Here is a 25,081-nt window from a genome sequence, read left to right as displayed (position 1 = left end):
GGCGATGCCTCCTGGGAGAGGAGAGGGATGAAAGGGAGGGGATAGGGAAACGCAATGCCATCATTAGAGTGGCGGGGCCCAATACTAGCGAAACCATGCTTTGCTGTTCCTACAGACAGGAATGATTTCTGTATGAGGAAGAAAAACACTACGATTTTCAAATACATATAAATGTTGATACAGTGTTAATTTTATGGATAACCTTCATCATGAACTGTGTTTCAAAAAAACTTCATGAAATACAGTCAATGAAAGACAGGTTGACTCTCAATATTTTTAAAGTCATATAATGGATGCAGAATTCCATGGTGATCATTGCATTGGAAATAAGTGTTTGCACTAATGTTTCATGATTTACTGATTTATTTTAAGTATTCCATCATTTTTTCAGCAATTACTACCTGAAAAAAGGATTATCATCATTTTTAGTGTTATTAATATTTTCTAAAAATATTTTCTAATTTACAATTTAAAATGCAAATTTTTAAATGAACTAATTTTAATTCAAACACTGCCAGAGTAATACTAAATTCTAGTGTGCAATTTTTATCAAGGTTATTAGCATTTGTAGCAATTTAACACAATGTGCACTCGAGTTAACTCATGTTTTTTGTGTTCTGCTTATTTACAAGCCACCTGTAATGATACACCGTAACTACTTTGTCTAAGCCCTGATTGCATCAGTACACACTGTATTAAACATAATTGCTTTAGTGTTTTTGTTAGTTATAGAGTAATTAAATTAATTATAGAGTCAACTGCAAAAACCAAACCTCCGGGGAAATGTGCAACCTAGAGGGATAAGTTCAAAAAATATCATCCAGTCTTTGATGTGTTAATTTTCTTCTTTTAACTCTTTGATTCCTCAATCTAAGATAGCTATATAGCTATAATATATTATTCTCATTATTTGCAAATTAAAATGAATTGACTGATATGTGAGTCAATTCACTTTATGGCCATGAATGATATTGTGTTCATGGTATCAGTGCAGGTGCAGTGAGGGGTGATTTTGGAGGCTGAAAGCCCCCCCAGAACTCAGATAAATTTTTAATTTCAATCCATTTAACTTTATCAGATTGATGTTACTCTGAGAATAGTGTATGGATTAATAACATATTTCTCAAAAAGCCGTAAAAAATCACCATTTTGAATTTATACACCACCACTCTGGTACTTATTGTGGTTATGTTCATGCCTAAAATGTGACCTGTATATGCACCAATTATCGCATTAGCGAAATGAAAAAATATTCATTTCAAACTTAATTCCTTCAAGGAATTGGCAGTTTTATAGTCTGTCCATGGCTGAATTCAGTGTTGAACAAATTATTTATAAGACATATATCTCAAGCAATCTTTAGCTACACTCACTAATCATTAAACGATATCTCCTTCTCACTGTTGCAGTCTATGTATTGTCTTTTGTGGTAAGCTATAGTATGTTGCCACTTGCTGAAGGTTCATTTTTTCAGAAATTTCTGTAAATTAGAATTTATTCATGATATTCTCAGTAATATTAAACAAACACGTAATTGGAAAATTAATTTATAACAATTATTTTGGCTCCCACTAAGTGATGTTCCTTAAAATTTTCTGCACCAAACCAGGGTAAATGTGGGAAATAGCAAAAATATATTTTTATATCAATCAGATGCATCCAAAACAAAAGTCTCGTCAGTTATAACAATCAATAAGCATTTAATATTGAATAAATATCGGCCAATACAATGTCAAATTATACGCACTGTGGAATTGACCAGACTTCACATAGAAGTTTTAAGGAATAACAACGATACTCAAGTGTCATTGACAGGGCCAGCCTTAGGGCGGGGCGACTGGGGCGACCGCCCCGGGCCCCGCGTTCGTGAAAAAATATTAAAATATACGATAGTTTTGAATCAAGGTATCATAACGGCGTAATTACGAAGTCTGAATTTGGGAGGGGAACACATACTTAGCCAAAGAGTGGTAGGGATTCAAAATGCTCGAGTTTCTAGATGGGGTATAGAGTTTAATATTTTAAGTGAAGGGCCCTGCACTGAAGGTTCGCCCCTAGCCCCGCACCTGCTAGGGCTGGCCCTGGTCATTGAAAAGTAGCCAGATTATGAAAATTTCATATGATGTGAAATGAAGTGGCAATGAAGCATCTCTTTTGCTATGTGCAAAAATGCATTGTTATGTTTATCGTTGAGCATCAATGGTTGACCATCTTTTTATTAAATCTAACCCACAACATTTTTAATCAATATAATTCAATTTATTCAGTCACCATTAGCATATGAATTATGTATGGCTTTGTCAATATATTACTTGTTTTACACTTGAGGTATAAAATACTCTAAGTCAACATATATTAAAAATTAATGCATTTCCTCATTCCATTCACCCTCAATTGGGACAGAAACATGAGTTATTCCATTATGGAGGAAGATGATGCTGAATCCGGTTGGAATTGTAGCGGGCGGACGATTACAGCGCCAGAAGGAGAGAACTTGCTTCCCTTTGAGGAGGACCTTGCTGGAAGGAGTTGGAAGAATCCGGCGCGAGATGACGCTACTGCCTTCGACGCGCGCGATGACGATGACGACATGTCTTCCGACGAGCCATTGGTGAGTGGTAGCGGAGCCAAGGACAAACATTCTTCGGAGCAGGCATGCGAGATAATCATTCAACAACCAGCTGTTTTTTTTTCAGAAGTAGAAGCTCGGAGTCACAATTATCATCCAGATCTCAGGGTCAACGCTTGTGTAGAGTGAACATCCCTTCCTCTAGGAACACGAATTAAAAAAATAAAATCTTTCTTTGAGAACATGCATTAAATGTTCCGCTAATGGTAGCTCGCGCCGCCTTATTGACGGCGCATTGCTTATTGTTAAATTAAAGTTGAGGTTGGAGTAGCAAATAGTTGCAAGTAGCAAATATTTGCCGCTGCTTTGCTTATGCTATCTCCTTATTATTTACGCTAAATGCATCGCGACTGCAGGTGACGCCCTGAACGATATTGTATATTTCATTTGACAAGTCGGGCAGAAAAATCAAAATTATTAGAAGTTTATAAAATAATAAATATATTAATGTTCGAATAAAATGTATTTACGCGCTACGATAATGTTTTTCTTCGTGGCTAAAATTATTTTTTTGCGTAATATATCGGCTACATTTAGTCCTCCATAAAGGTGCACTTCTTCGAATTTGGCCGATTTCGCGCGATTCCTTTATACAGTGTATTCTCCATGTTAACTGGTTTCCTGCGACCGCTCTGATCAACTTAAATACCGACATTTTAGCATATGCTGAGTACCACATCCTGTGGAATACACCATTCGAAAAAATTACTTTTGGTCAGCTTCTTTCGATTTGAAACCGCTGTGATTCTTCCACTCATGGTTCCATACTTTCTTCCATTTGTCAGATTCTTCCATTGAGACCGATTCTTCCATTCATCTTCCTTACATTTCTATTCCTAAAACCCTGGAGTGTCGCCTGGCTCATGATCGCGGCGATACCAATTTCTTTGGTTCCTTACCTGCTCCTACCCCCTTGAAGATGCATGGTAAAAAAATATGTAAATAAATTCAAAAATTACTTTTAAAACCCATGTCTTTGTCCAAGCTAAAAATAATGAAATAAACGAACCTGCCTTACCCCAAGCTCCTGTGTTTAAATTATATGACTAAAAGACACTTGAATGATTAAAATCCATCATCATATATTTGAGATTTTAGTTGAAATATTGCAATGAATATTTTCTCAGAAATAATGTGAATTAAGATAATGACATAGGTGCACATCACTTTTTTTAAATCATTTAAGTATAATTTTTAAGTAAAATTTAAGCTTGGGACCTTAGGCCAATGCAGGTTGGTTTATTTTCATCTTTTTAGTTTGAATACAACGTGGGTTTCTAATTACTTTTTTGCTTTATTTTAATATTTTCTTGATTGCAGTTAAAATAAAACGTGTTTTAAATTAATTATGTAATGTTTTGTAGTATTATTACTCAATTCGATTAATGGCGTACATTCACTGACCGCCAAATAGCCGGAAACAGTTTTGAACTATCGCACAACGTTAAAATTTGATCTGCAGCTGAGTGTTTAAGACAACATTTTATTTTTCTAAAACGTCGTTTTTTAATGGAAATAGATGAAAAGAATAAATTAATAAAATATTACAAACTTATAAAAAATTATTTAAGCTGGTAATTATTTTTTCCCTGCTCGTCACGAGGGCTCCCTTGAAGCGGGGCCCTCCACGCCGCGAGGTTTGCGGGGCACTTACTGCCGCCACAGTCTTTCCCGTATGAATAATGCAATATTTTTTCCTGAAGGAACAACCTGCTCCGGATGCAATAACGTCCCTCCTGCAGCAACCGAGGCGAAGGAACTGCTACGGCGTGGAGATCCTTCCGCAGATCCCGGAGGAGACGGAGGACGAGGACTCGAGGGAAGGCGCCGATTGGCAGGAGAAACGACTCAGCCGCCGTCTCACCCTCACCATCCCCAACATCAACAACAACCACAGCCACAACAACAACAACAACGACAAGGGGCTCCAACCCCCTTCGCCAGACTCACAGAGCACCCCGTGCTACCCGAACGGCAACAGCAGCTACACTCCGGACACGCCTTCGTCGACGTCTTCCACCACGTTCCTCATTTCGCCCAACGGGGGCGGGCCAGCCAAGTGGAAGCGCTGGAAGTGGAAGAGGCGGAAGTGGAGGGGGCGGCGTCGGAGGCGAAGCAGGACGCTGAGCGGCGGATCTTCCTGCCGGGACGACGAGGAGGAAGATGCCGACGCGGACGAGGAGGACCATGGGGGTCAGAGGTCGTGGAGGAAGGAGCTGGAGAGGGTGGTGTCCTGGAGGGGGCTGACCAAGGCTTCCTTCTATCCTAGCCTAGCCCTCTCCGCGTCCTCCAGGTTGGCCGGGATGGCCTTCTTCACTCTGCTTCCCCTCGTGGCCCGCAGGATGGGTCGCACCAACAACGACGCCGTCCTGCTGTTGGCCATCGCGGGGTTTTGCAGCGTCCTCGTGTCCGCGGCCACTTCCTGGATCTCGTATCCGGCCGCGAGGAGGAGGGGGAAGGAAGTGTTCGAGCCGAGGTGCTGCAGGAAGATCGTGTACTGCGTGGGCTCCATTGCTTCGGCGATTGCTTTTTTCCGTGAGTGGAAATCCTTATGGTTGGCTGAAGGCCTACATTCATTCATTTATTCATATCTTGTATGCAATGCGGTACAATGTGGTGGTGGTTATTGATATAAGTTAAAGGAGCCATTGCAATATTTCCAAGGAATTCTTTAGAAAACGACGCGTTTCGCTGTTACAACAACGTTTTTTGTAACAACGAAACGCGTCGTGTCTTAATAAATCCTCTGTAAATATTGCAATATCTGATGTAACTAACATTCATTCATAGTATTGCAATCATTTTGGCCTGCCTAACTCATACTATAACTTGTACGAGTAGGTAAATGTGTCTATCGAGGCCTTTAGATTGGCACACTGCAGCCCCTCGTTTCCCTTTCCCTTAGACAGTTCCTTCAGTTCCTCGACAGCCATGTAGTCAGAAATTGGCTTCGAGGAGGCCTTGGGTGGTGTAAGTGTTGCCTATAGTGGTAATTTGTTCTCAATTCCTATGCATCGGAAAACCATGAATATAGCTATAAATTTCTTGCGTATAGTGCTAAAGTTTAAATTCAAATTATTTTTTACCATAACGGTCGTAGTTATTATAGCTTGGTCTTAATAGGCTTCTCTTTTTCCTACCCGCATGATGCTTCGAAAACTTTTAAACTTCAGCACTCTGACAGCAGTCGTAAATATGATCCTATTTTGAGCAAATTTCAGATCTGAGACCTAGATATCAGTCCTCAACCTTTAGTAGTTGAGATAATGCTAGACGTAAAGTACCCACGGGCTAGTTGTCTCCAAATGGGATGTATCGCGGATACCTAGTCGCACAAAGGGCGAACATTTCGTGGGGGAGGTGGCTAAAGTCCCCAAAGCAAGAACTTTTTGCTGCAACAGTTTTTGATTTTCAGATTTACATATTTTATAAGCGTAACTTAAACAGGCTCTGGTGCTCAAAGTAGGTCTTATTCGACGCATTAACTCGTTTTTAGAATTCTTGGTTATCATCACTATTTTCTGACATCAATGAGCCTAAATACTTCAAGTAAGGCAATCTCAAATCGGTATGCATAATGTGCTGCATGGTCATTTTCACTCCTTTTTTAACCATGTCCTTAGTTTTTTGATCCTTTTTGATAACGCGGGCTCTTCCTGATTCTTAATCCATCTGCTGGAAAGCTTATCTCAGTCCCTTCTCAGCCTTTATGAGTTGCACGTTCTGAAAGAACACCCCGGTTATTAACCCCTCAATAATACAACCCCCTCACCAAGTGAACCTGTCCACATAAATAATTTTCTGTTTCTATGACACTTTAATATGCATCATACCCCGCTTTATTCTTTTATTCAAAGATGTTATATTTAGTTTTGACACAGATGATGATGCTTTGAAAATATCTTTGCATTTGCCGTAAGGGATATGAGACAAAGTAGTTAAAAATATCTTCACAAGCGTCTACCATAATATCTTTCACTTTAGTGTTTGTCTTTGATATTAATAATGATGATAGGACATCGCTTTTTAACAGTACTCATCATTCCCGAACGCTTTCTTATAGTGAAGAATAACTCGATTAAAATTTAAACTATCACTTTGAAGTTGTCAGGGTATTTGGAATAGACGCATTTCAAAATTTCCCTTGCCTTCAAATTTTATTAATAAATCTGTGTGGGGGCGAATAAGGCTGTTGTTTTGGGAGAGGGAGGTTCACTACTTTCCGCGGCGCCTTGAGGGTATGCATTGTCTCTTCGCGTTTGAAATGTCGTTTTGTGACAAGTGTCAATATTATCCAATTATCTTTAAAATCGTTTGTTGGACTGCTGGAATAAAACCAGATTCTAGAAATGTTCATATTTGAGTCACGGGGAAATGTGAAAAAATATATACTCTCTACTCACTGCAAGTTTCAAATGATAGTTTAAATAATAAATGAGTAATTTGTCACGTGAAAATGGTTCAAATACGGCCAGTCAATAGGGAGTGAAACGAACGTGGGAAGCCAATCAATTTTTTGATTAGAGTTTCAGAAGTGAGCCGCAAATTGCAAGCAGAACGAGCAACAAAATTTGCCTGATTGATGAGAATTTTGCTTTGATAACATCATCTATAATCGTATAAATGTTGAGCCACACGTTTTCTCTCGGTTTATTTTCATGCACAAATTCCTTATGTTCTTCCACGTCAATTGCCATGGAAAAATTTTCCCTGCAGACAATCAATTTCCGTGGTTCGGTTCCAGGCTCCCATAATTGTTTTTCCATGATAATCAACGGTCGTTTTTACATTGGTTCATGTAGATCGCACAGACTGGTCACTCGCGGATTCACTGATCACCTGCCTGGGGGCGTCGTGAAATGTCATAAATTGACCGATCGTAGAACCACCTCAGAGTATTTGGCAGAAAATTTCCACAAATATGTGTCCGCTAAACGCGACGTGTGAATTTCACCGCCGTTTACGAATCAAATTTGAAATTTATATCAACATGTTTTCAGTTATGAACTAAAATAGTGGTTATAATATATATTTCATTTACATTAGGTCATTATTTTTTTCGAATCCTAATTGTGCCCATTATTCTTCTTCTCTAACAGTTCTTTCCCGTGCGGAATGGTATGGCAAGCTGACACTGGCGGCCATATTGTTCGGCATAGGCAGTGGAGCCACAGCGGATACGTCGTCCTCGTTGTTGAGGACAGCCAGTGCTGGCAGTACAAGTATAGACGGGTCAAGGGGCCTCATGTGCACCCTCACAGCTTTCATCATTCTCGGATGCACTGGACTGTTGGGTAAGATCAAATAGAAGAGTGTTTTCATTCCATGATAAAAACATAAATGGTAATTTCTACACTTTAATTCAAAACTCAACTACCGACCATGGTTTCAACATATTATGTCATTGTCAAGGTAATAATTATATTCTGAAACCATGGTCGGCATTAGAGTTTATAATTAAAATGTGGAAACTACCATTTGTGTTTTTATCATAGATATATCGAACCTCCACAATGATTAAAAATAAGTCACATACGCGTATATGTTGCGTGTCGTAATGGAGATTGCCCCGACGTTTCGCGACCGACTGCTGGTCACTTTTTCAAGGGAATAATGCTGGGATTGGTTTTTGCTGGCTTTTTTATATTTCAGGAGGGAGGTAGGTAGGGAAAAAAGGCAGCAAAAACCAATCCCAGCATTATTCCCTTGAAAAAGTGACCAGCAGTCGGTCGCGAAACGTCAGGGCAATCTCCATTACGACACGCGGCATACACCCGTTTGAGACTTATTTTTAATCATCATGAGCTGCGAAAACTTCAATCAAGAACCTCCACAAGTTAATCCTGAAACGATTTTACACGTGTTTTCAATCGATATACGATACCTTAACACGCTGAGATTTTAATAAATGCTTATTCTAGGCGTTTGCAATTAGACAATTCATCGAAGTCATCGACGATTATTTCAGTCGTTACGGTGAGATAAACCCACTGAAATGAAAACAACGGAATGCTGATCGCAATGTACTGCGCACGCGAGCATGTGAAGCCATGCAGTAGCCAATCATGCCGACCACTGTAGATTATTGAAGGTTAAATGCGGCAAATTCGATTGAAAGAATAAAAAAAAACTTTAGCATGACATCCAAGTAATTTACTTTCCAAGTCGCAATCTCATCCGGATTATCTGAGCAGAGGAAAAAAATCAAATTCGCGCGATTTCCAATGAATTTAATTCAGTGGCAGTGTATTAGTTTTTGTATCCTTTTAAAGGAGTAAAGTAAATGCATATGCAAATGCATGGCTATTTGTCCCGAATGTGAGAGAAGTTTGAATTGTATTTATAGTATAGTGGATTATATATCGTAGTGCAAAGTACTCCCGACTGTAAAAAAAAACAAGACCCCCAACTCATGAGCCCCAAATTTGATGTTGAATCCGCCCCTGGTATTTAAATGGAGGGCAACACTGAAGGTCCGTCTCAATATGGCCAGATGTGCAATTTGTTGGCTTCACAGGGGGAGGGTTTACCAGCATTGCATTTACAATTAATTAATTTTCTACTGTTAATTTGATGAATCGAGTTGATGACTGTCATCGACATCGATGAGTCATCGTCACCAAATTTTTTCATCGAACATCGACGACCAAAATTGGTAACCGCGCTGGCCAAGCGTATTAAATTCAGTATTATTTTTGCCTCAACGCATCCATGATTTTCATTTTTAAATTACTTGAACATCCAATGTGAACTCGTATAAAATTTCTATCTCTCAAAATCGAATGTTTTTTTTTCAAGTAAGAATATAGTTATCCTATGTATTCTAGGTATTATTTTTAATCATTTAATTTGGTTAGAAGATGCTCCAAATTCGTTTCAAGACTTGAGAAATGAATGCCGGGTGACTAGCACTTACCGAGTGTTTTAATCTAATTGTAAGTTAAAATGGAACACCCTGCAAGAAACTTCATCGTTTAGTAATGAATCAAGTACCTATGATATTCCTCATCTACTTGAATGCATTCCTCGTATGCTAACACTAAGGTACCCCGCGTTTACACTGTCAATAAGCCAAAAGCTACTGCATGGGCTGCCTATGCTTATGTCACCTCCTTTTAATGAGCCTTTAGTTATTACTTTATAATTAAACCCCTTTCTTTTCATAGATTTTAATTATCTTCGAGTATTAGCTCTATTCAAAAGTAAGTGTTCCCATACCTTTATACGTGAATTTAAAGTCACCTATCTGAACGATTGTATGCATTGATACATTTTATTTTTACATAGCTTCAATTCTTTAATGCCTTTCACTATTAAAACTTTCCCTGAAATAATACAGCTAACCCTACTTACATGTGCTATGTCATTTGACAAATGCGAAGCAGTTCTCCTTCTTGAATAGGACCATAAGGGACTGGAACGACCTACCAGCAGAACTATTTGAGTCCTATCCGAAAAATTTACATAGTTTTAAAAAGCGGCTGAAGAAGTAGGAACCAAGGGCTTTGTATAATATTTTCTATTGTTTTTTCAAATGTTTTTTATTGTTTTTTCAAATGTTTTCTATTGTTTTTTTTAATTTTTCTATTGTTTTTTCAATGTTTTCTATTGTTTTTTTTTTCATCATATGTACATGTTACCACCAGGCTAAATGCCTACTTGTAACAATTTTAATAATAATAATAATAATTTCATTTCCTTCATATTTTCATAACCTCCATTACGCCTTCTGATCAATCGTTTATAAAAAGATATATTTTTAAAGGATTAAATCAAAAGAGTATTTTATTCTTTTATCTCCATGCAGATGTCTACACTGGAAGAAGTCCCATCGAGAACACCATTGGAAGCCACATCACATCGTTGCCTGGGGCTACTTCTCTGAGCATATGCTTCTCCATCATTGCAATCATTCAGTTTTTAGCGGGTATTGCGTGGTGTATACAGCCTGTTTTATCGCGTTTCTACCAACGCCAGAGGCATTTTGCAGGATGGAGCCCAGGAATGTTCCTACAAACCGCTTGAGTTTCCGAAGCGTATTGTGATAAAGTGTTGCGACATATTTCCCAATCCGCGACTACAAAGACAGTGTCACACTTCCTGCGGCGTGGTTGGTGAAATGTTGCTGCGAAAATTCTTGTGATATTTTCCTGGAAATGCTAGATATTTTATCGCTCCGTTGTGTACAAAACAGTCTAAGCTGCAAAATTCTAGTTAGAATAGATGACGCAGAACAAAAGACAAGTAAATTTAATAATATCGTGTTATTCAATGCGAAATAACCCTCTCGTTGCAGCCCAAGTTGACGTGGAAGACATTCCGTGAGTTTTTATAAAATATCTTCGCTTTTCGTTATCATCGTGAACAGTTTTGGGAAATGAGTTTATGCCACCATCGAGGCTATACATGCAAGCTCTGTGATTTTTCTTGTGCAAAGCGCACAAAATGTGTCATTGGGCAGGAATTTTGCCATGAGTCAACACCAAAGTTTCATTTTTCAAAATGATGTAAGAGTGAGGGACGTAACAAAAAACATTGAGAATTTAAACCCTATTTTAAAATTGATGTTCATAGTTCCTTATGCAAATAAAGAACTTGCCCATACACGGAAGAGTATCTCTCTGGGTGGCTTTATCTCGGCGCTTCCAGAATTACTGGAATGTGAGATGAGAAGTTTGATGAGGAGACCGTGGAGAGGATGAGGAGATGTATACGAATGTAGTTGCTGACGGTGTATGGAGCCTGGCTAATGACGGACAACCATTACATCATAGGAAAAGTAAGTAATGCAAAGTATTGAGCGTGTTTTCAGGCTAAAGCTTGAATCACGACATCATTTTTCCGTCCCTTACCAGAGAATAAAGGTACGCTCCAGTCACCGCTCCAATTCATCAAAGTGTTCTACCGATTAAGGTAGGTCTCCACGTAGTACTTAAGAAGTATTCTGACAGTCTCCCCTTCATGTACTTACCTCTTTAATTCACAATAAGGCCTACTCCCTTTCATTCTATTGAAAAAATCCCATTCTCTTCCTTCATCTCCCTCGTTTACCTAACATTCTACCTAGCCTTATTTTCAACATCCCCTCCGCTACGTACTCCTCCATTCATATCTTCTGTCTCCTACGTATCGCATTTCTCACCTAGCAGCTGCCACTCTGCACCCACCATATCCTCCTCTAAATTCAATCTCTCCGGCCATCTCCTAACGTCATACAGGTCCTCTACGTATTCCTTCCATCTACTCAATGGCTGTAGAGGGATTTTTTTCACTGTACACTATCTTTTCCTTTTATCTACCAAATTCTAAACGTGAATTGTGATTTACGGTCTGAATGTATGACCCCATTAAAGTAATAATAATTATCTCCAGGACATTGGTACACCACCTTTTATAAAAATAACAATTAACTGCAAACGTGATTTAAAAAACATCAGCTAGAAATCTATTACTTAATAGTTTTCGTAAGACCAGCCCTCAGGAAAATATGGCTATTATGCAGGGGAATAAATGGCATTTCGGGGGACATCTGTCGGCTGTATTCCTCCAAATTACATTTAAATTCAGCAGAACGTATTCATTCGACCTTTTATGATGTCTTCTGCATGGCAGTTTAGAAAAAGCCCTCGCAAATTCTAGCTAGGTGAAGCACAATCTATTACAGTCATCGTCCCACCACTACTAGAGTACGTTTAAGTAAACAGTCGAGGCGATGTAAATATTTTGTAAATGAGGTTGAATCAGATAAAGGAAGTTATCACTCTTTCCAAAATTAGTGAATAGAATTATTAAATCTTTAAATAAAAGACGGTAGCACTTTTACACAATATTTTATTGCGTACGACGCGTTTCGGCTCGCAGAGCCATCATCTGGTACAAGACACTGCCTTACATATAAACATCACCTCTGAGAAAGGGGTGGGGGAGGATTTCACATGTTTGAAGAAGGGGTGGGTAACAGGTTTACAGAGTGGACACTATGAGAAAAGATACCACTATAGAGATATTTATTAAATAAAAAAATATTGATATTTCAAAAATAAAATTACAAAAAAATTACATAATGAAGTCAAAATTACACAAACTAAAATTAGCCGATACAAATACGCTGCAGTCCGAAAAAAATGTATATTTTTTGCATCGTCTACTCATCCGTCTATGTATGCATATGGAATACTGAACTTCATGTCCGCTTGTTCATTATTTACCTGTGCAAGCATTAATGCGCTTCATAGTTGTCGATATGGTATGCAACAATATTAATTCGAAGTTGCAATCCTAATTTCATTCACATACGTGTGACTAGATGCCGAGGATAAGGCTTGATATATGTGTGCTATTTATTCTTCCCTCATAAATTTTTCCCATTGATCCGCTTTGAGAGCGTAATCATAAAAATACCAAAAAGATAACGTAGTAATACTCCATGACAATTGACAATCAATGCATTTAGAGCCTTATCCGCAAATCGAATTTGACGGTTTTATCAAGGGAAATAAACTTTTTTCACTGAAATTTATCTACTGTAAATGTGAACATATCTTAAGGAAGAAACGGCATCGTTGAGTAACTTGTGATGTGACAAAGTGCTTGTAATTGTGACTAAATAGAAAAATACTGCCTTGTCACCTTCGTGAATTGCTTGCGACTTCATGATGCAGCGCATAGTTGAGAATCAAGCAGGTGAGATTTTGACTCAGGAGATCCCTTACTTTCAAGGAAAGTAATGCAAAGCAGCCATAGGCAAATGATTGCAAAAGTCAAACAACAGTAGTCTCCGGGAAAAGTGCTCTCCGGCTCAACATACTGTATACAATGCATGTAAAAGCCGATTTGAAAGAGAGAATGAAACCACCTCGTTGCTTCAATAACCTAAATCAGCTAGAGTTTACTCCTCAATATTAATTCCAATTTTTAACCATTCCCCTCTCAACTAAGATCTTTCACGATTAACAAAATAACCTGTTTGAATGTTACATGCGGTATTACGACAAATAAATAAGTTATAATATTTTTACTCCTGGTAATGCATAGCATTAGAGACTGATATCTTTCGGGTGCATCATTTTAGGAGTATCCGCCGATACTCATGTGGGATTGGAAGCCTACACTTTCTCCTAACTTGCTTTCATGCAGTTACCGTGGTTGACAGATACCAGATGCCTCCAATTAGTGAAAGTTCCAATCAGCAATATCGTAATTACATGAATTCAATTTGGGCAAACTAATGCCCCGATTCACACGAACACTTAGGAACGATGTCCTTACAACAGCAACATTGGGTCTTTACGCCATCAAAGACTCTTCAGTTTTATGAAACCATGATGACAACGATATTCAAGTTCCTTCGTTGAGCCATGTTCTTCCTTACTGTCTTAGACGGAATCCTTTCTTGCTTACGAAATACTCAATTGTCCAAGCCAGCACAGTGAGTAAGGTCATTCCGTTGATTAAATAAAGACATGTTGTGTACTGCCCGGTGAGATCACGAAATACACCTGAAGAAAGATAAAGAGAGTGATAGGGTTTTAACTGTTGTATCAATCGTATATAAAAAAGGTAATTCAAGCTGAGGGTGTTGACAGCCATAAAAGATACAGTGTCCAGCGTGATACGGTGGAAATCTTTGATATTCTTATTACAATACTTGTCTGTTTCCACACACTTTTATTTTCACCGACCATGGTTTCGGCAACTTGTGCCATTATCAAGGTAAAGGTGCCCTTGATAATGGCACAAGTTGCCGAAACCACGGTCGGTGAAAATAAAAGTGCGTGGAAACAGACAAGTATTTTAATAAGAATGTTGACAGCCAGTTTACCTGTATTCCAGCACTCGAGAGTACGTTACACTTCTTCTCGACCGTTCTTTTTTCGTTGCGTATTATTAGCTGGTTACTTCCTCTATTATCCTGAATTTTCAGAGAACATAATGTAGACCGTATTTAGCGTCTGCTTGTATCAAAATTGTGAACATTTCAACCTTTGTATTTTTTCGGTTATAAATTCTTTGTAATTGAGTTACAGGCAGATTTAAAAGGGCTAAATCTATATATCATGAAAATTTCGATATAAAAGCTTAAGTTTTAGACGAGTAATAAGTGGTAAAAAATGAAAAAATACAACCGATATAATGCAAGTAATAGTTCCTCTTAGAATAGGGCAATTGGCAAAAACAAATTTAGAATGAAAATTTTCTCGCAAAAAATTGCAGAATCATCAGTTTTTGCGTTGCAGCATCCGTTAGGTAGTATTTATCCAGAGATAACGAGAGTGTATCAGTAGCCAGTTGTACTATGGCCGACCACTTACAAATCGTTATCTTCCTCTCTTTTCCAATCATCGATAAGCGGAGAGGACTCAACCTCAGCATCTTCATTACGATCCACGCGTGTTTCAGGAAACAGGTAAGTATTTTAAAATCACGTCACGATGAGTAAATGAATGCCCCATCAAATTTTCAAATAGCTATTTTTCTATCTCAAACGCACTTTATCCCATCTGGTTATGCCTCCACGCCTCCGCAAACTTATTTTAGAGAGTGTAAACTTTCGTCAATACGTGCATTTTTAGTGCATTATGGTACAACATATCATAATACGTACAGAAGATCATACAATTGTTGTGAAATTCAAATATCAATTTCCTCTAACCAGGGAAATCACAATGTAAATGCTAGATTACTAAAATGCATATCTTCAATACCAACACCTTTGACATCGATAGATTGTGGGCTAACGCTGACGGAAAAACGATATACCCAAGAGGAACTACTTGATTAACTCTAGTAACCCGTGTAGACTTCATCAGTAAGGATAGTGTTACATTCCCCCCAGCTCATATGTCTCGGACATTAGATGTCCTAATCGAATTGTAATTCAGAATTTATTAATTGTTTCATCAATAACAAAAGGAATTAAATGTTCAATATTATGCATATTTGCACACCTTAGGACACCTTGGTCCGATCCAGAATCCCATTCACAGATCTCATGCCGTTTGAGATGTATTAATTCCTTAGACGGTAATATATCGTTTCATCAGAAGGTTATTAATTTTAGCTTCTCTCAATAAATCAATTCGTCTCTCTTTTAACTTACCTAAAATTGGGCCACACGCTGAAAATACTAGTCCATTCATGAGCATTTGAATACCGGATGCTCCGGGAAGTTTCTCAAGGGGTACATATGTTGGTATTATTATTGGAGTATACACCGTCCTTATGCCTTTGGATAAACCCAAAAATACAGCAATACATAGTACTGAGTAGTAGGTGTCAAAAAACAGGAACACTGAAATAAGAAAAGATGAAATGGTTTTAAGTATATATACTTCGTTAGTTAAAAATATTTATTTATTTAAATATATAAAAATGCTTTTAAATAAATAAAATTCGTAAATTTTTACAGACTCAGGAAGGATATTGACAATTTTACTTTGGTGGTCACGTTATTCGTAGATAAGAGGATAATCATAGAAGTCAATATGAGCTAAATATAATTAATATTTTTTGACTGAAGAGTAAGAGAAACGAAGAAGAAAGAAAATTGGAGGGAAAGAAATGATATTTACTCTATACCGGTAAATGTAAAACAACCGTCTCTAACCCCGAGTGAATGCTACATAATTGGTGATGTGAAATTTTCGTGGGAATTACCCTGATTTACGCCAACTACTACGGATTATGTTCTGCTGCGAGAGACAGTGCCAACTGAAATGTCACCCATTTGTCAGGATTTAACCGTTGTAACCATAAAACTCGAGAACCAGTGTATAATATTCAGCAAACTGAAAGCTTTTCGTACATAGAAAGACCGTTAGAAGGAAGTCAGATGAAATTGAGACGAAATTTTGCCTAAACCCAGTCATAAATGTCAATAATGACCATCTCCGTAAGGATAAAATCCGAAGATTACATTTTTGATATAGAAACGAAACAGCTGGGGAATGTACCAGAGGACAACCGATGATGAGGAAAATGCAATTAATGTATAGTGATTAATTTAAGGGTCTTATATCGTGCTCTTTCAGTGGTAATCATATAAGGGAACTATTATACTTAATCTAATAACCTTGAAATTATACAAATTTCTCGAATTCCTATAAGGAAAGGATCTTTAAATAAATATCAACTCACTCGATCTACTGGCCACCAAGAGCATCAGGCTGCCCATGTACATCAACCTCGGGTGCACCTTGAATCTTTCCGCGATGAATGGCACCATGAACCTGAACACTATATCCACACTGGCTGAGGTGGACATTACCCTGGCCACTTGATCTGTTGTGAAACCAAAATCGTTCAATATGAACGGGGTGATCATGGAAAAATTGAGCTCGCCAAAGATGGCTGCAGACAAGCCCAGCAAGATGCTCACGTATACCGGATCGCTCAGCAAGTCAAAGTCAAAGAAAGTCGCGAGGATCTTCGTGGCTCTCTTCATTATCCGGCCACTTTTCGAGACGCCAGCCTCATCTTTATCCTCGGTCTCTTCCTCCGTCCCGTCCAGTTGGATGTACAGAGACCTCTCGTCGAATATCCTGTAGCTACTGCCGAGATTGACTGTCTCCACCGAATTCCACCAGTAGTTCCTCCTCGATTGGACGTCCTGGGAAACGCTCCTGAGGTACTGCCTCCTGGGATCGTACACGGAAACGACGGAGCCTCTCCCGTAACTCCTTTCGGCAATGCTGGGGGTCACCAAGGGATCCTGGCAGCCGTAAATTGAGTGCGCGTCGAGGTCGTGCTCGACCCCGGATAACGCCAGCGACATCTTCCTCCGGGAAACGCCCGAGATCGACAAGGACCTTGGGTGCGAACTGTAATAGAGCATGGAATCCTGCTCGTCATCCTCGCCCTCATTATCCCCATTCGAGGCTTTCGCGATGTCGTCCACCAGCACTGGTTTCGTGTGCCACTTCACCGGCTGCAGCAGTAGGGTCGCGGCTAGGGAGTGCAGTGCGAGGCCGGACATGATCATGATTGCGCCCTGAGATGTGTACTCCTGGAGGAGGTAGCTGATGAGGAACGGCATGAGGATGGGGCCGAGGCCGGTGGATGCCAAAGCCAGTCCAGTCGCCCTGCCGCGGAGCTTGCAGAAGTAGGAGTTCATGGCGAGGCTGAAGGAGGCGGACAGGAAACAGTATCCGATAGCTGAAGAAGAGTGGAAACGTAGTGTAGGTCAATCTTCTATATTATTTCTACTGTATAGATACCTTTTTCTCAACTTATACGCAACCAAACTCTACAAATGAGGTACCAAAATGCACAGAATTTATCAGAGAACATGCGACGGCATATATTGCTTCCTAAATATTGCTATTGTTTCCTAAAATTGGTTTTTAAATAATTAAAAAAACGGTAAATATTCCTGACGTTGACGGCGCACAAACTGAAACATTTGCTCATTTGCAACAATATCTCACATTCTTTAAATACCTTTTATCAAAATGCGGCTGGTTCCACATTCAGGTCTCCTACTGATACGTAAGTATGAGTCATCATGCGCGTTTAACAGAGGATAGTGTAATTTCTTCCAATGCTGTGTTCAAAGAGGTCCTCTGACCTCAAATTGTACATGAACATTCCAATTACATTTGTACATAAGACCCTGCCTTTTTTTCTACATTTTAAAATTAGAAACGCGCCTATCCCTCATGTGGGCCTGCATTGAAAAGAGCGGAGGAAGCCCGCTGGGAGCGGGCGCATCACGCTCGTAAAATATTTAAAAGCGGGGCTATACAGGGTGGAGAAAAATTGCGTCACAAAATTTTAGCCCTGGATAGCCGTTGATAGAGGAATGAGAACCCAAGGGGGTTCTTCGAAGGATACAATGCACCGGACCCTGGACCCAGTAATACAACTCACACGCCCGCGCTTTCGGGGGAATGGGATGGGAAGGAAAAAGGATAGAGGAGCGCCGCCGCGATAGGAGCCCGTCGACACCTCTAGGTTAGGAATAGGAATGGTAGGATAGGATAGGGAAAACCCTCACCGCTATTAGAGCGACCAGGGCCCACTACTAGCGAAACTTTACTTTATTGTGCCAATGATTTTGGAAGATTTTACTTTTAAATAAGAAAAATCCAAAGATGAAATCGTTGGATGATAGCCGTTGACAATAGGAACCAAAATGACTAATGAATGAACGAAACCGCACCATTTTTAAAGTACAGAAACTTTTATCCAAGGGCTCCGATGGGCTGCTAGTTTGCCCTGTTGCCGGATGCTCAAGGCAAAAAGGCAACGGCAAATTCGGGCAAAGCATTCAAAGTCATGAGTTGTCCGAAGCATCCGGAAACAGGGCACATTAGTTTGTCAATGTAAATAAATCAGTTCAGCAGCAATGCAGTGTATATGTGTAAATTGAGTCGCTGAAATTCATGATAATAGCGTCAAAACAATGAAAGAGATTCCCCGATGAAATTAAACTTTCAACTCCCCAATGCCTCCTCACTTAGCTTCTCGATATCGAAAGCTAAATATACGCAGCAAACGCAATTCAGTAACTAAACAAGTTGGATAAAATATTTTCAGTAATTTTGACATGAGGTTACTCAAGGGTTTTCTATTGGTATGTACTCAGTGGCGTAGCGAGAGGGGAGTTTCGGGGAGTCCGGAACATAAAAACACAATGTTTTTCCTTCATAAAAAGAAAACAAAAGATTGAAAACTTATGCATTTAAAAAAGATTTATTTGACAAGTGAAGTTTTTTCGATTATGAAAAGTGCTAAAATTAGTTTAAAACCCTCTACTTTTCAAAAAATTTCCACCCTGGTTTTGGACCCCCCCCCAAACAAAGTTCCCGGCTACGCCACTGTATGTACTCCTCTTAACTTGTAATATACATATTCCATCAAGCTGCCAATGTATAGCTCAGTGAAATAGATTTGTTCAAACTTCCTTTACGCTGTGTTCCAAGTTTATCCTTTTCTTAATTAAATTCAGAATATTAAAGGCACTCATTTCATTTGAAGTGCATGTATGTCATGTATGGGTAGTGGTCATTCATCTACATATCTACATCTACATAATACCCCGCAAGCCACCTAAAAGGCGTGTGGCAGGGGGTGTTAGGACACCAGCCGTTTACAGCTAAAAAAAATTAAGTGCTCATACGAAGTTGGGACTAGCGTTTATTAAAGTCCTTTATGGTTCGGGGGAAAAACGAATTCGCATATCTATCCGTTCGGCAAAACAACTCTCTTAATTTATCACATCTATCGGACCTGGAAATATAGTGTGGCTCTAATATTATGTTCTCTGTGTCGCTCTTAAGGATATCCATTCTCAATTGTTCAAGCAATCTAAGCCTAGCGCGCAGCCTCCGAGTCTCCAACGGCTCCCAGCCTAACTCGCTTAACATCTGGGTAACACTGTCTGTACGCCCGTAGCAGTTTTTGACGAAACGCGCAGCCTTCCTTTGAATTTTATTCAGTTCGCGGATTAAGTCTTTCTGCACCGGATCCCATATGCTCGCTGCATATTCAAGGTGCGGTCGGACGAGAGCAAAATAGCACCTTTCCTTTACTTTCTCATCCGAAAATCTTCCCACAATACGATTGACGAATCCTAATTTCTTTAGAGCTGTGCCGCAAATATTCTTTATATGTGTTCCCCACGTGAGGTTCGAGGTTATCGTAACTCCCAGGTACTTCACTTCGTCTGTTTCCTTTACATTAATGCCATCCACTGCATAAACATGGTTAGAGTTGGACGAATTCCGCAAGAAATGTACCGCCATGCATTTGCTCAGATTAAGTTTGAGTCCCCACTCCTGGCTCCACAAATGAACGCTGTTTAAGTCAGATGATAGAATTTCATAGTCATTAGGTTAGAGAGACGCGATAAACGGAACAGAACGATGTTGTAAGAAATGAAGATTATAATAAGCATATAGGAGTGTATCACAGGGATTTCCATAACTCGTTTGCATTGAATTAATTCTTACTTACCTGATAGTATGCCGTAGAAAATGAGGAACTGCGTGAAATTTGAAGCAAAGCTTGTCAAAAATGTACCAGAAAATAGGATAAGACTGCCAGCCATAGCCAATTTCCTGTACGAATATCTCCGTAATAAAGGTCCATTTAGAAGACCTGAAATTGAAAATATATTTTTACATTTTATTAAAGGCAAACATATTAGACTTAATTAAGTAAAATTTATTCTATTCATCACCAAATTAGTCTGGGAATATATGTAACCAAGTTGGTGTGAAATACATCCACGTTTCGTTAATATTATTTATACAGGAAGCCTTGCAATTACCAATTTAATTCAGAGGGATGCATTTCTTATCCAATTTCTGCACTGACAATATTGAACAAATCTAAAATAACAACTACAATGGTACTCTCTCCCATTCCAAATATAAATTTACATCTAGGGAATTTGAAAAGCTGTGGAAGTCGTCAGATTAAAAACACTCAAAAATGATTAATTTTTCATCGAAAAATAACTCAAAAATTTTAGAAAACAAAAACGAAGTCACTATTAACCCTTAAACGGATTTTTTCTCACATTTGAATGGGTATATTGGTACAATGGAATGTCAACCCACGTGGCGAAAACAAAAAAATGTTCATTGTGGTTGATTCGTAATAAAAAGCGATTTTGCGACCTGTTTACAACATCAGCAGTGTAAGCCCATTTCATGTGTTTAAGCGGGCTTGTATAACGTTCGGATGAGTTCATCTCCTATCGAAATATATATTCTCTCATTTTGTGACAAGGGTTATGACACCGGATGTAGTGATGGTCTAGAGCAGGGGTTCCCAAACTTTTTTGTACCACGCCCCCCCCCCCCCCCCCCCCGCTACACATATCAGCTTTCCATTTTGCAATACCCTATTTCCACAGAGCCGTACATACCAACTCCTACTTGTACAAGTACTTGTACTCGTACAAGTATGTGCCTACTTGATACGGTGAGTAGGTAGATTTTTTGTTCACTGTTGAATGCGGTAACGCAGAATGGAAAGATTCAATAATTGTACGTATGATGAAAATTAAAACAAGTATTACATGAAAAACGAATATAATTACTGATACAAAATTTAACATTGTAACACAAATACATTTTCAATTTAAGGAAGGTGAAACACGGGGACGGGGACGGTTTTGGAGTCGGGACAAGGGAAGGGGACGGTTTTGAGAACCTTGAACTCTTGTGTGTTTTGTAGTTTTAAAAACTGTAACCTTCTTTGATAAAGTTGACAACTTCATTGAAACTTTACAAAAACAATTATGAAAACTTAGAAAGACTTTATTTCAAAGATCTGAGGAAATTATTTTTGTAATTTTTTTATTTATTTCATTTGGGTGTCACGCCCCCCCAGGGGGGCGCGTCCCCCAGTTTGGGAACCCCTGGTCTAGAGAATTCGATTAGATTAACCATGAAATGAAAGTAATTTCATCGACTCCGCTCATTGAAGTTTTTGGCGTATTGAGTTATTTTTTAGATTATTACATAAAAGTCATCACATAGATGACGGTTAGAAGATTTTTGTGGATACTACTGCATGTATTTCGCACATTAACGCATTTTATTTTATTCCCTTAAACAAATGTCAGTCGGAATATTTATGACACTCAAAAAATCAGAAAATCATTATAGTCCAATCCGACTATAAAAAATAATTTTGTCAAATAATGTTGGGTATTTTTAAAAGGTGTTAATGGATGTGATTTTTGTGAAGTTTCTCAATTCCTTACCCAATCCGAAGGCTAAAGCAAGGTTTACATTGATTATTGCAGTTCTGTCTGCTGCTGTCATGTTCAATTCCTCGAATTTATCCTTGAATAATAATCCATATGATTGTAGCATTGGTAGGGTCGTCACCTATGGAATCAAAAAAAGATTATGTCGCGTGAAATATTTACAGATGAGGCACTTGTTAACTAATGAGGTGCAATTTTCACGAGTTGTGTATGAATATTCAGGAGCGAGAAAAACTTAAGGTTGGAGTAAAAATTGAAAGAATAATTTATTTGATATTTTCTTTTTATTTTCATTATTTGCTTGATTAATTCTCTCCTTTTACTGTAAATGTTTCCGATGGAATTCCAAGCAATTGAACACATTTCAATGAAGTATCAGTCGTCTTAAAGATGCATAACTTCAAGTATTTGCGAGCTAACTTTATGGAATATGCTAATGGTTAAATAAATATATTGATAATTTTGTTTATTCCACACAACTTTATTTAGAACAACCTCGAGTGCATTCAATTCTTCTTGATAAAGACACGGTAGTGTTGAAATCGGTCGAGGTTGTAACGAATAAAGTTGTGTGAAAGAGATAAATTCGTCAGTATTTTTATTCAACAATGACTTAATGATATTTTTATATTTTTAGAAATTTTAGCCGGCTTCAGTTATAACTTTCAGTCACTTCGTATAAGTGCGTCCAGTAATTAATGATTGGCTGAATAAATTGAAGCCATGGGGTTAGTTATCGCTTATCTTTTGGTGAAAAGATTAATTTCAACAGACGAACATGGCAGCATCAGATGGAATTATCCTGGGAGCCAAGGCGTTTCCGGATTTTTTAAAATCATCATTACAATGATACAAATTATTTAAATGATGACACAAAATTTGGGCGTTTTGGTCGCGCCAATGTTTGGCTGACCTCAACATTTCCCGACCGATGCTGGTCGTTTCTGAAAAGGAAAGGTCGGAAAACGTTGGGGCCACCCAAACATTGACGCGGTGAAATAGACAAAAAAAATTTAATCACCATGGCAACCAATCGCGGAAATTTTAATGAAGCATTATCGTAAGTTTAAATTTTTTCAATGTTTGCCGTTTCTTCAACTCAACAAACTTTAGCGTTGTCTTACAATTTATTTCTATTTGTTGATAGTTAAATAAAATAAGAACTAACATGTAAAGTCCTCCACAAATTCTGCCCACTTTTGAAATTACATTTTGAAGTGCAATCTGAAATGCATCGAGTTATGACTACTTATTGTTAAGATATTCTACCGGTTAAAATGGGGGCACATGAATTATTCAATGAATCAACCCGGCTTGTCTCCCCTCCCACATTCAACTACCCTCCTCAACTATCCCCTCATTCTTCAATTATTTTCCCTTCCCCGTTATTTACTTTCTTCACACTGAGACTCTGTCTCCTCTGAATCACCTCAAGAAGTTTACTCTCCTCACCCACCACGTGAACTACTCCCTCATTCTTTTCCTCTTCGTCCATTCCACCATTTCCATTTTCCTCTACATTTAGCTCTAACCTCCTCCCAGTCTTTTCCCGTCCACGTTTCTCAATGTCCACGTTTCCGCGCCGTAATTTGCCACGCTCCAAGTCAGTCTCTTTAATAGCCTTAAATTAATAATCACTGGGCTAGTAGTGCCAACCTGCCTGGGTAGACTCAGCTGCGCTACCGGTCGTTGGCTTGTCGTTGTGGCGCTGTTGCCTGTCATCGTGTTGCATCTGCTGCTGGTCGCTAGAATTTTGCAAGGGAGGACCGCTGCAGTGGGGAGATAGGAATTAAATTTGGCCTGTCACTTTTCGCCTCCCGTTTTGTGGGCAGGCTGATTATGGCCGTTTATGAACTGTTTATGTCCTCAACTTTACGCAATGTTGAGCTGCAACGCTGGGACCAAGTCTAAAATATGCGTGTAGAGATTCTGCGTCGAACGCAACCAAACCGCATCCCTGTATCACTTGGTATGACTGACATTGACCCTAAAGATTGAGAGTGACTGCGATTGACTGCGCAGCATGCAGACAGACTTACAAGCCACAAACTCAATATACATAAATCGTCGAAGTAGTTGGTAGCACCTAGATATTACTTACATTGTTGAGTGCGTAGGCGAACACGATGCACCACCCCCACCCTCCGTCAGGTGGCAGCACCTTACGCCCAGGGGGCGGCTGGCCTCTCGTGTCGCCATCTTTGGTCTGGGCCGACGAGTCAAACTTGACCTCCGGCATCCGCTCTGGTCTGTTCGCCTTGGGGCACGCCTGGTAAATCACTATTTACTCCTCTTCTGTTTCTCCTTCAATTCTCCTGTGGGTGCTGTTTGCGTTATAGCTGTAGTTTCCTCTGCTCCTGATCCACGTTCTTGCATTTAAAAAAAGGAATTAAAAAGATTACTTTAGGAGCATTAAACTGGAAGGAATACAATTTTCTTTTAGATTTCTCACGTATAGTCTTTATCAATGGAGAATGAAAAGCGATTGAGCGTTTCATCAGAAATAATGTTTTCAGGTCTGGCAAATGCGCACGATTATCCGTAGGTTAAAAATTGTGTTTGGATGCTTATTTGAATATCAGATGTAAATGGAAGCAATTCAGTTCGAAATAGTGAACGGGGAAATAAAAGACAGGAGTCAGTATTAACATTATATTGGCTCCTAAATCTACCCTCGAGAAACCACAGTTCTTAAGTACCCTCGGGGTAGTTAAGAAACCACAGTCCAC

At 39.0% G+C, this 25,081-nt stretch overlaps 2 protein-coding genes across 2 annotated transcripts in view; one reads left to right on the top strand and one right to left on the bottom strand.

Annotated features, from left to right (window-relative positions):
- The window catches only part of LOC124162199, a 101,441-nt gene extending 90,208 nt beyond the window's left edge, over positions 1-11,233 (top strand). The window contains exons 5-8 of the mRNA XM_046538639.1: positions 2,404-2,611; positions 4,333-5,164; positions 7,729-7,923; positions 10,437-11,233. Coding sequence (XP_046394595.1) covers positions 2,404-2,611; positions 4,333-5,164; positions 7,729-7,923; positions 10,437-10,654 — 1,453 coding nt within the window. The 3' untranslated portion in view covers positions 10,655-11,233. The remainder of the gene's footprint in view (positions 1-2,403; positions 2,612-4,332; positions 5,165-7,728; positions 7,924-10,436) is intronic.
- A 1,317-nt stretch (positions 11,234-12,550) lies between these two features.
- Positions 12,551-24,717, bottom strand: LOC124162807. The gene is made up of 6 exons (XM_046539468.1): positions 24,454-24,717; positions 22,347-22,473; positions 20,585-20,728; positions 16,766-17,782; positions 15,729-15,920; positions 12,551-14,127 (listed from the first exon to the last, which is right to left on the bottom strand). Exons 1-6 carry the CDS (start codon positions 24,589-24,591, stop codon positions 13,997-13,999), a joined length of 1,749 nt encoding a protein of 582 aa, XP_046395424.1. The 5' UTR covers positions 24,592-24,717; the 3' UTR covers positions 12,551-13,996.
- Between the last annotated feature and the right edge of the window lie 364 nt (positions 24,718-25,081).

The sequence above is a fragment of the Ischnura elegans genome, chromosome 7 (assembly GCF_921293095.1).
Source record: "Ischnura elegans chromosome 7, ioIscEleg1.1, whole genome shotgun sequence".
Classification (NCBI taxonomy): domain Eukaryota; kingdom Metazoa; phylum Arthropoda; class Insecta; order Odonata; family Coenagrionidae; genus Ischnura; species Ischnura elegans.
Note: the sequence above shows the minus strand (reverse complement) of the source record. Positions and strands in the feature narration are given on the sequence as shown.